Genomic DNA, 11,831 nt, shown 5'->3' with positions numbered 1-11,831 from the left:
AAATTTCTGCTAGATATATGTGCGATTTCGCGACGAAGTAATTTAAATTTGGCGTGGCTACAATTTGTTGATTGTTTCCAATAGTAACGGGTTTTTCACGTTTACTAATAAACTTACGAGCTGTTGCAAGTGCCGTGTAGTAATATTCTTCAATTCCAATTGATTCATTGCTATGGGTTTCAGCGTCAATAGAGTCCAATATTTCATAATGAATATAGTATATTTCTCTAAAGAAAAGAAAATAGGCTTACGGTCATATACGGTCTAAAAATATTTTCTAATGTCGAAATTTTTCTAATAATAAAAGTTTTAGTTAACAAATATACTTATGACTAAAATGTGTTTAAAAATTAACAAATTATTTTTACTGCTGGACGAAACAGTGAGATATAAACTACTGTTTCTTCTTTTTTTCCCTAACACCAATATATTATTTATTTTCCCTTGAATACCTGCAGATCGGCCCTGGAAATGGAGGTTTTGTTATTTTCTTCGTTTGAGAAAAAAATAACTGGCGTCCAAACGTGCACTAACCTAGCCTGGGTGACTGCTGCGATGTCGTTTAGGAAATTGAGAGCATTTCTTAAGCTTCCTATTTGTTTTTGTTTCTTACATTTTAGGCGACCTGGACAAACTTTTATTTTGCTCGACGTATCTACCGTCAAAGAGTTTATAAAATAATAAAATTTTGTTACAACGTTTTCCGTTTTCGGTAATGTTATAGTTTTTTTAGAAGAACAATAGCAACCATAGCGACACTTACAGAACAGGCTTGGAAAAGTTGATGAATATTCATTAAATTTAGCCAATTTTTTTTTTTTTTGGAAAACCCAAAGTGTATGGTATGTAAGTATTTTGTTTATTATAATAATTGAATGAATAAATAAAGAAATTAATTAAATTAAATTAAAATTGGAATAAAATAATAATGAATTAAATAAAAATGCTAGTGATCTGTTTGTTAAGACAAAAAAATAAAATTAAAATTAGCTAAATAAAAAATAAATGAATTGACAGCATCAATTGATTAATTATAATGAATATGAATAAATAAATAAATACATTAAGTTTAAAAAAAATGAATAAAGTAAAGATGGAAAAATTTCTTGCGTTGACGCAGGTTTGAATGAATGTCAAGTTCCTTCCGGAAAACTTTTTATTCAACCTTTTCTCTGAGTTAATTTGTCGACCGGGAACTTTAGATGAGGACTTCAAGAGATACCATTTTATCTGGTTCAGACTACACCACAGGTGAGTGAACGTTTTATCCCACGAAAAAAGAGCGATTCCCCACGTAGAGGCCTTTAGCCGAAGGGCGGCAGGCGATTATATTCGAGTGGATGGAAGTGAGGTAGATGCCATTCACTTGTTCGTTGAGATTGCAAAGTAGGACCTATGAGGTGGCACTAGTCTATACCTTGTATTGTACAGTAATAAAAAAAAAAATTATATTTTACAAAAAAAAAGAGGTTTTGTAAAGTAAATTGGAGTCAATTTTATTTTTTTTTTTTTTTTTTTTTCATTTAATAGAACTTAATAGAATAATTTTAACTTAATAGAACTCTGGACTCCGACGAGCCTCATTTCGAGTTGGGGGTAAAAAGAGCCTAACAAATACCCATTACAACCAGCTAGACCTTGGAGCCCGAAGAACTTAAAAGCATAGAACAGATCTATCTTGGAGAGTTTAGAAAGCTTAAAATATTTCTAAAGTCTATAAGGTCAACCGTTTTATTATTATTTTTTCGATATTTTTGAATTGGAAACTTTATTTTTGACAAGAATTAAAAAGTTCACTTATTCACGCTTCTCCATCAATTCTTCTTTGCTCCCTTCCATCGTCATGTAGTGAGTATTAAGAAAGAAAACTTCTTTCAGGCAGTAATCAAAAAATTCCTCTTGATATCTTTTATTGAAAGAAATTATGTAATCGAACAGAATTATTTAATAATTTTTAAAGACAATAAAAAACTTTGAATTTATATATTGTGATATTAGACATTGATAGAAAGAAATCAGATTATTATATCTATCATTATTAGTACTTAAATTTTTTTCAATATTTTTGTGGATGGTATATAGATGAAATTTCAACATTTCAACATGATTTATCATTTTCAGAATATTTGTCTTCTAAATAAGAATCATTTAGTATCAGTTTTGGCACTTTCGAAAAATGAGCATAGATCTGCAAATAATAAACAGTTTAATATGAGTAAATAAAGTTATATTAAAGTTAATTAAGGTAAGATCCCCCATTATTGGAACTATAAGAGTGACGGGGAACGTTTGAATTTTTTCACCGCATTCAAATTAATCTGACTAGTTTTTTTTTTGTATTAGATACTTTTTTTGATCCATCAACTTATGTATTTTAATTTCTCTAATAAGGAATTGGAAAGGAATTGAAATTTAATAAATTATGAAATGCAAATTGTCGATATAATAGACTTTTGGTTAACATTGCTTGGTTGGCTAGTTGGTTGCTTGAATGGTTGAGATTTTAAATAAGCTTCTGAGAGAGTGAAAATTGACAGGTTTGTTACTTCAAAAATTTCTACTAGCCTTCGAAAAATCATGAACAAAAAATAATGCATAGTTCATGGAAAGAATGTAAAAAAAAAAATTTACTCAAGTTTATCTCCTGTAACGATAATTATGGATAAAACGTCGAATTGTTAGTTCGATAACATTTGAATGGTCGATTCAAAACTTGATAGATAATCAAAGCTGTATTTCTTACCTGATTAGTTACATCGATGTTCTGATTTGTTATCATTATGTCATCATTATAGCCAAAATCAGGATTATCTCCAATACCAACGAAATCTGAGTCCCCACTCGTTTGGCTTGAAAAAATTTAAGAATATTAGTAGAAAAACATTAGTTAAGGTCTTGTCTAGACCTGAATGTACTCTGAGAAAAAAAATATTGCTGTAATAGCCCACAGAATCTAGTCAACTCAACAAAAATTACTAGAAAGTCCTCAGCAAATTATGATTTTGGTAAATTTCGATGTCAAAATGATTGAAAAACACTAGAAAAACAGTTGACCCTGAAGGCCATCCCTACAACTTCCCGCTACTTTCGTAATTAAGCGCTCAAAATTGCGCTTATTACGTTTTTGAACTCGAAGAGCCCTTGGGGTACCAGGTGTAACCCCATCGTATTGATGCGCCTTCCGTCAGTGTTTTCAGGCTCTGCTCGCGGTGATCTTTATTTCCTGAATGCTCGTAGGACCATATATGGATAACACAACTTTTCAATCAAGCGGACTAGGGGACTCTATAGAGGACCCCAGTCTTTCCATGAAAATGGACATTGCGGAGGAGGCGCAGGGCCCAGCTAATACCGAGAACAGTGATTCCTCTTTTGATTGTGGGAAGGAGAAGAAACGCAGCGGTGCGGCAAAGAGTCGGGCTCTCAAAGTCAAACTGGCTGAGAAGAACCAGACTCTGGCACAGAACTACGAGGCTACTCCCCCTACGATCCGCACAGCCGAAGGGATAGGGAACTCCCCGGAAATTGGCGGTAAAAGGCCAAGACCCGAGGATCAAACCTCACCGGAGGTCAAGAACAAAGCCAAAAAGAGCTATGTGGCCCACAGGCCGAGCGGTTTCAATTATGCTGTACGGGCAGATATGAAGGTGGCAATAACACCTTCCGGCTACCCCGAGGTGCTGCTGAGCCCCAGTTGGACGCTATCCCTACGGGATTGGCAGTCCCCTGCTTCGATAGATGCCGGTGGGAACAAGGAGCACTATGCTCGTTTTTACAAGGCATAACCTAAGCCCGAAGGGGTAAAAGAGGGCGCTGCCGGGGCCACTGGGACTCTCTGGAGGAAAACCATCCACAAGAGAGGCTGAGGTGAACAAAACTACCAATGTTGAAATCACCTCTGCTTCCCCGAAAGGACAGGAGGCTTCGGGTGCTTTCATCCCCTTAGAGAAGAACAGAGAGGACTTCAAAGAGGAGGCACAGGCAGTAGAACTAGGACCCTCTTCCTCACTGACACAAGGCAAGGGACCCTTATTAAAACCTGCGCGTCTCCTAGTCAGGAATGCTTCTGACAGAGACGGATCGATTCCGGGAGGACGTTTCGGCTCCAGAGGTAGGCCTACTAAGATGGAGACGGTAGCTGAGAAAGGGGTAAAGAAGCTTAAGCTAGGAAAACAATTTTCTCTTGCTCAGGCCCTTGCCAAATATGATAAGGGGTCCGGTACCCCAACCAAGCCAGACACCGAGGACAAGGAGGAAGTAGATGGACACTAGAATGTCCCCTCCCTCGTTGTTATCACATAACCCCTCTTCCAACCTTCCATTCCCCTCTTCCCACAGATTAGTGAAGACTGTCAGCAATGTAGTGACTACAACTGCAGGGCAGACAACCTTTTCGCGAATTAACTTGCGACACTGCAAAATGGCCTCTGCAATACTCAGCAAAGACTTGGCAATGAGGTATACAGACGTATCCCTGATACGAGAACCCTGGATTTAAATTCATAGTGATCCGGAGATGGAGCCTAGGGCCTGTGTCTCCGCTAACAAGAAGCACACAACGCTCAAGCTGTACCAGTTCTGTACCAGAGACCTGGCTGTTGCCTCAATAAAAATTCCCTTAGGAGAGACAAATCATAGAAATCATAGTAGATCTGCCTATCTCCCCTATGAGGACACCAAGGTATCCACTGAAGAAGTCATCAGACTGGTGGAGCACTGAAAAACTAACGATCTGCTACTTCTGATTGGGTGTGACGCAAATGCACACCACAAAGTGTGGGGCAGCTCAAACATTAACAAGAGAGGATCAGCATTGCTGGAATATCTTTCAACTACAGGCTTGGAAATCCTGAATGGAGGATCCAAACCTAGTTTTGTCACTTCTCGAAGACAAGAAGTGATTGACTTAACACTGGGTTCTCAAAAGATAGCACAAGTTATCACAGGCTGGGGAGTCAATAAGAGGATTCTCTCTGATCACAGACAAACAAACTTTTCAGTAAGAGGCAACAACGGCAAGAAAACTAGGGACACTTACAAGAATCTCAAATCTACGGACTGGCTCAGATGCAGAAAAGAGCTAGGAAATAGATTGAGGAGACCCGTGAGGGGACTAAAGAACGTGCCAAAGATTGAACAAGTGGCCGAACACTTACAACAGGCCATTGTTCAATCCTATGAAGTTGCTTGCCCGCTGGTGGTCAGAAAAAACAACAAACGGGTGACATAGTGGAATGCAAAGCTGAATAAGCTTCGCATCCTGCCCAGAAAGTTGCTGAATAAGGCTCTTAAGACAAAAACGAACCAGTACTAGGGTAGATTATAAAGCTGCCCAAAAACGATACAAAAAAGTGTATCAAGGTCTCCAAGTCTGAAGCCTGAAATATTCACCTCGGGACCTACTACAAAACTCGGTATTCTCACCCTTCTAGATGTTAGGGTAACTAAGAACAACGAAGAAACACTGACGCACCTCTGTGAGGTTCACTTTCCTGGCTCGGAACTTATGGAACTGGAACAGGAAGAAGCCTCAAAAGACGTGATAAGAAAAAGAATCACGAAACAAGGTGACTGGAGAACAGCAACTAGAGTTTTAACACCTGATAGGATAAGGTGGGCAACTGGAAACTTCGAAAGGTTCAAAAGCCCATGGGTGGATGGGATCTTCCCGGCCCTCCTGCAAGAATGAAGAGAAATCCTTATCAAGCACCTGACCAGACTCTTTAGGGCCTGCTTGGCCCTAAGCTATGTACCGAAGGCTTGGCGTGAGGTCAAGGTTGTCTTTATACCAAAACCTGGGAAAAGCTATGATCTAGTCCTTCAGACCTATTAGCCTAACATCGTTCCTTCTGAAAACATTACAAAGACTGGTGGATAGGCACATCAGAGATAATGCGCTAACCAACAGGTCTGTGCATTGTTCTCAGCATGCATACCTGGCGGCGACATTGAAAGGGCCTTCCGAGAAAAGAAATCAGTCCTGGGAGTGTTTATTGATATGAAAAAGGCTTTTGACAACACCCGCTTCGAATCAATATGCGAGGCAACAGAGCTCTCCAGGGTGGAGAAATCTATCACCAGCTAGGCTCATTTCATGCTTCGAACAAGAATAATGACTACCGAACTTAGTGATACTAAGATCCAGGCCCGCGTGAAAAGGGGCTGCCCAAAAAATGGGGTAACATCCCCTCTCATGTGGATCTTAGTCATTAACAAGTTCCTAGTGACGCTAGAGAATCTAGGAGTGCATGCTGTAGGCTACGCTGATGATGTCGAACCGATGGTCAGAGGCTCAAGCCCAGCAGAGATGAGATGGAGAACGTAACGCACTCTGGATCTCATACAGAAATGATGCACCGAAAAATCTCTAAGGGTCAATCCCTCTAAAAAAGAGAGGTGCTCTTTACGAAAAGGAGGAAGCTAAAAATCACGGCTCTTTTAATCTTTGGTGCGGAGCTTGAATGTTCAAAGGAAGCACTCTACCTAGGGGTAACTCTGGACAATAAGCTCACTTGGAGAAGCCACATCGAAAATCAGAACCGGAAAGCAACTGCCACTTTCTGGGCATACAGAAGAATATTTGGCACAATATTGGGCCTGAGACCGAAATTGATTAAGTGGATCTACACTACAATTTTGGTATCACAGCTCACGTTTGTCTCTGTGTTATGGTGGCCTTCGCTCAAGAAGATCATCCACATCAAGGCATTCTTTAAGGTCTATAGACTCTCTTTGCTAGGGATAACTGGGGTTCTAAGAACCACAGCAACCCTAGCAATGGGGGCACTCCTGAACCGGGAGCCCCCACGTATTACTGCAGAAGCTCTTGCTATGAAAACAGCAGAAATACTGCATTTTAACGAATACTAGACAAGGGCTAAGACGTGACATGCATCCATCCCAAGGGACAGGGAACTTGATAGGTTCCTAGCCCAGGGAGGCGACATGAGCCCTCGTAGCTACCACTTCAGTCATCACTACAGAGTCTTCATCCCAAGTAGGCAGAAATGAGAAAGAGAATGCAAAAGCATCCTGTCCCCCACGGGGCTAGTCTGGTATACGGACGGCTCCAAAATGGAAAAGGAGGCAGGAGCTGGTATTTACAGCAATGGACTAAGAACAGAGATTTTTCTGCGACTGGAAGACACTGCATCGATTTTTCAGACAGAGGTATACGCGATTTGGGCCTGTGTAGAGCATACCTTAAAACTCAATCACAGAAATGAGCACATCTACATCTGTAGCGACAGTTGCACTGCCCTTCAAGAACTGGAACAAATAGAAGTGTCCTCAAGGCTAATACGATACTATATGGATTCGCTGGATGAACTAGCAAAACACAACAAAGTCAAACTCCTGTAGATACCGGGCCATAGTGGAAACGCAGAAAATGACAAAGCAAAAGAACTGGCGAAGGCAGGAACCAGCAAGAGTAACCCTGAGCCAATACGTAATATAGCAGAGCCTTTCAGCCTCATTAAGCAACACACTTCTCAATAAGCTGAAAACAAGTTCCAAGAAGTGTGAGCAGAGGCAAAAGGTATGCTACACACGAGGGCACTAATGAAAGGACCCTCCAGGACACAGGACCTGACCATGATAGGGGTCGACAAGAAGACGTTAATGATAACTATCGGGTTCATCACAGGATATTGGACAACTGACAGACATCTGAAGCATACGGGCATCTCAAAATTCTGTATGCCCAAGGTGTCTATCAGAGAAGGAAACTCCTCGAGACCTAATCCTCCATTGCGGGGAACTAGCAACAGTTCGAAAGAACATACTAGGATTCCGCAATGGAGAGTCAATCGATGTACGGGAAATTGGCGTGGGACGGCTGCTCCACTTTTTGAAGAAGACAGACCTGACCAATTCTTCAACGACATAAAGTAACTGACCCAGGAGGGCTGAGTATAATAGTCCAACGGGACTGAGTGCTTAGCCCAATATCGGTTACAATACCCCCCCCCCCCCAATTCAAGTGGACGATACCAGGATACTTGTATTATGGTATGAATGTTTATTTACATGTAAAAATCGTTGAACTTGTCTATAAATTGTATTATATTTTTGTCTGGTATCTTAGATTGCCTGAAGAAGTGCAAATATAGTGCACGGAACGTGCAAACGAAAAAATTTGGTTATTTGGTGAAAATTAATTTTTGATAGATATTAAGTGATTATGAGTTGAACGCGAGCGGTCTTTTGATCAAGCGCGTGATAGTAGTAGAAGTCAGCAGTCGATCTCAATGAGTATCAGAGCTCCGGAGATAAAATGCTGAGTAGAGCAGTTACTCTAAATTGGAGCTCTCATATTTGTCAAAATAAACACTATCAAAAGCTTAAAATGTTCGTTTTAATGTCAGAAATCTCTTAATTGAATAATTCACGATCGGATAATTTTTTAGCTTGCAACACCAATTTATTTACAAAACTTCGATTGTTTGGAACTAGGGCCAGAAAGTTCGCGTTTTTTCTTTATTCAAATACGAGGTTAAACCTATGATTGCTCATTTATAAAACTGCGACAGTTTTGGCCGTATTTACAACGAATACATTGTAACAAATAAGATTGTAACAAATAACATTGTAACAAATAACATTGTAATCAAATCTCAAAGAGGTCATATTTTTGGCTGGGTAGTTGGACGAGAATTAAGAAAAAGTAGGAGTTATAGATTTTTATAAACTCTACAATTTGTTTGTGAAAACTTTACACGTCAGATTAATAACTTCAGAGATTTTTGATTTTTAATTTTAATTTTCTTTTGATAACTTATTATTTTTTAACCAATTAAGACCACCGTGAAATATTTGTTATAATTATTAACTAACCAGTTGGGTATCGACATTTACAAAATCACAATTTTTCAAGTGCTTACTTGTAAAGTTTGCAAAACTCGGTAAAACTGAATAGATTCTGTAGGCTATGAAGACATTTTTGTGACTCAAGAACATTTAATCTCAATAATTATCCAGAACATATTTTCTTTTCTGAAGAATTTATCAAATTAATCGCACTTATTTTGACTCAGTTGAAGTAAAGCTATTCTTCATTTCACCCATTACATTAAAAGCAAACATTTTATAATGAAAGCAGATATTGACATTTTTCTGTCAAAAAATAATAAATTCAAATGATTCATTTAAAGAAATTTATAAGCTTGAGCCATAATTTCTTGGCTTGTTATATTTTTTTTTTTTTTTCAGTGTATGAGATACCTAATATTATCATTTGAATTTCGAACAGATTCTTTTGTTGATACTTTCCAAATAGGATTAGAGCCAGTGAGCGCGAATTGGTTAGTCATCGGTACACTTCGTATATAATCTGAGCTTTTTTTTTGCGTATCAACTTTCCATTCACTTGCTATGTTATTTATCCTTTTTGTCAAACTGTAAAAAAGTTTTAGTTTTTTTAAACAAATATTTTAATTGATAACTGAATGAAAAATTAAATACCAACCTTCGTGTTCGTATCAAATAAATGACAAATATAGCTATACTACATAAGCAGAAAAAAATTGTTAAAGATATCAAAACCCAATAGATTTGTTCTTGGATAGTATCAACGGTCGATAAGCTTTTTGTTGGAACATCGATCAAGTACAATGATTCTGTTAGAAGAATCGATTTTAAATTTGTCACAGTTTGTAAGTCGCTAGATGCCCTGAAAGATGATAAATACTTCCATCAGTTAAATTGTAGTAATTAATAAGATGTAGTATGGGAAAGAATCACGCCAAGGAGAAGCAAGTCTAGATTTTTCTAAAATGCTATCAAATTTTGTTTAATTTGGTTCGATAGAAACTATCAAGAAGTTGTTGTTTTCAATTGCATTTTCTAAAATCGAACGATGATGAAATTTTTCAATTTCGATAGACACAAAAAAAAATCAATACCATAAACTCAGTAAAAGGCCAAAAAAAGTAAGACAAGCTAAAAAACTCATATGATAAACATTTTCTGAAGGTGGCCCATTTTTCCCAACATTTAAAACTTTTTATTTTCAATAAAAAGAGCAAATTAAGGTCAAATACTTGGCAAGGGACTAAAACAACGCAAAATCAGAGAAAAACATCAACGATTTCAACATTTTTTTCTTGATAGGCCCGTTTTGCCCCCCCCCCTACTTAATGATTAATTAACTTTGAATTTCCCATTAAGTGGTCAAGGCTTGGTTATCAAATCTTGGTCCAGGCCTGGTACACCATTAAATAGCCAAGGCTAGATGAGCCAGTCTTGGTCCAAGTCTGGTTCACCAAAGGAATGGCCGAGGCTGAGTTGCCCAGTCTTAGTGCATACTTGACCCCGTTTAACTTTGATGACTCCTACATGGGTTAGTTCCTATTATTTTACTTTAATTATTCAGATCATGAATAATTTAATTGTAGTAACTAAAAATTTATGAAGAGGCTAATGTTGACGGACATGAGGGTTAAAAATCGGACCTTTCGGTGAATGCTCGGGTCTGTGGGTTCAAAATTGGAGCTACAGGACTACAGGGCTCTCAGTTGAATTTATTTCGGACTAGAGGGTTCTATATATGCTTTAAATTTCGACTCAGCGAGTACTACATATTCTTTCAGAGTACAATTTTTTACAATTATTGTAATAATATAGAAGAGCACTGACAACAAAAGTATTTTTTGTTTTTTGGAACAAAGTTCCTTACGACAGGCTTGAAGGAGATAGGGATTTTGCTGGAGGACCGAACTGAAAAAAATGTGATAGCAAAACCGTAAGAAAAAGTGTGTGGAATAAAAGCGTTAATTGAGACGTGCGCAGGCGCCACAGTCGTATACAGAGCGAGTAGTGTATAATACCTTTCTCGTTCTCTTTCTTTCTTTTCGTTCTCTCATCCTTTCTCTCTCTATTACCACTCCACCCCGCCAATGCATAGTATATCGCGTGCTTAAAGGTAAAAGGGCTTATAGCTAAGGGTTAATAGGGATTTGTGGTGAAAGGGCGTATAAAAAAATTTTTTTTTGCCATTCGTTTTAATATTGTCTGAAACGTAAAAATCTGTGGAAAAAAAAAGTTGGCATCCTAAAGTTGGAAGGGCGTATCTCAAGATATACGCCCTTTCAGCTTTAAGAAAAGTACTACTTAAAGGTAAAAGGGCGCATAAAAAAATTGTAGTTTTGATAACAAATGTTCAATAATAGTTTTACAAGACGAGTTTGAAACGGGAGTCGCTTGCTCGTTGGTCGCCCCTTTTATTTATTTAAGGGCGCCACTGGATTTTTGGACTCAGTATCCAGAACTGGACCAGAACATGGAGTATAGGTCAGGGTCGTGAGAGATTTGTTGAAAACAATCAAAACTTAAGCACAGAAATTCGTTTTACAAAATTATTTATTTATCCATTCCTTTCTACAATTGAAATAAAGGCCAATATCACAATATAGAAAATTTCTTAGAATAAACACATTCACACATAACTCACATACGTTTATATTTCGCACTGTCTAGCTAACCCTCACGTCGCTTTAGTGCCCGCTGTCTACTAGACCCTTACGCTACTATATCTACTTCGCGCTGTTCACTGGACCCTCATGCTACTCTAACTTAGTTCACGCTGTCCCAGGAACCCTCATGTCACTGTGCTGGACCCTCACGTTACTACATATGCTGTCCACACAGCGCACGCTGTTCCACGGACCCTCACATTACTCTAAGAGATCTACCCCGAAGCAAGAGGAGTATACCATGAAACCGAGGTAGACTCTTTACGCACACACAACCATACTATTAACAATATACATAATAATGACAATACAATAAATTTTCCAATTAATAAAATAATTTCATTCTTATTTCTTAAT

General features: G+C 38.2%; 1 protein-coding gene across 10 annotated transcripts in view; it reads right to left on the bottom strand.

Annotated features, from left to right (window-relative positions):
• Positions 1-1,547: 1,547 nt before the first annotated feature.
• The window catches only part of LOC141525717 (cadherin-AgCad1-like), a 313,469-nt gene continuing 303,185 nt past the window's right edge, over positions 1,548-11,831 (bottom strand). For 4 of the 10 annotated variants that reach the window (XM_074240284.1, XM_074240288.1, XM_074240286.1 and 1 more), the window contains 4 exons: positions 9,470-9,673; positions 9,226-9,399; positions 2,744-2,849; positions 1,556-2,188 (listed from right to left, as the gene is read on the bottom strand). In XM_074240284.1, the coding sequence (XP_074096385.1) occupies positions 2,099-2,188; positions 2,744-2,849; positions 9,226-9,399; positions 9,470-9,673 (574 nt within the window). In that variant the 3' untranslated portion in view covers positions 1,556-2,098. Of the gene's footprint in view, positions 2,189-2,743; positions 2,850-9,225; positions 9,400-9,469; positions 9,674-11,831 lie in introns of those variants that run through there. The other 6 variants (XM_074240280.1, XM_074240281.1, XM_074240287.1 and 3 more) reach the window with 4 other exon arrangements.

The sequence above is a fragment of the Cotesia typhae genome, unplaced genomic scaffold, assembly GCF_013202065.1.
Source record: "Cotesia typhae breed Kobodo isofemale line unplaced genomic scaffold, CoteBio_Ctyphae contig_27, whole genome shotgun sequence".
NCBI lineage: Eukaryota > Metazoa > Arthropoda > Insecta > Hymenoptera > Braconidae > Cotesia > Cotesia typhae.
Note: the sequence above shows the minus strand (reverse complement) of the source record. Positions and strands in the feature narration are given on the sequence as shown.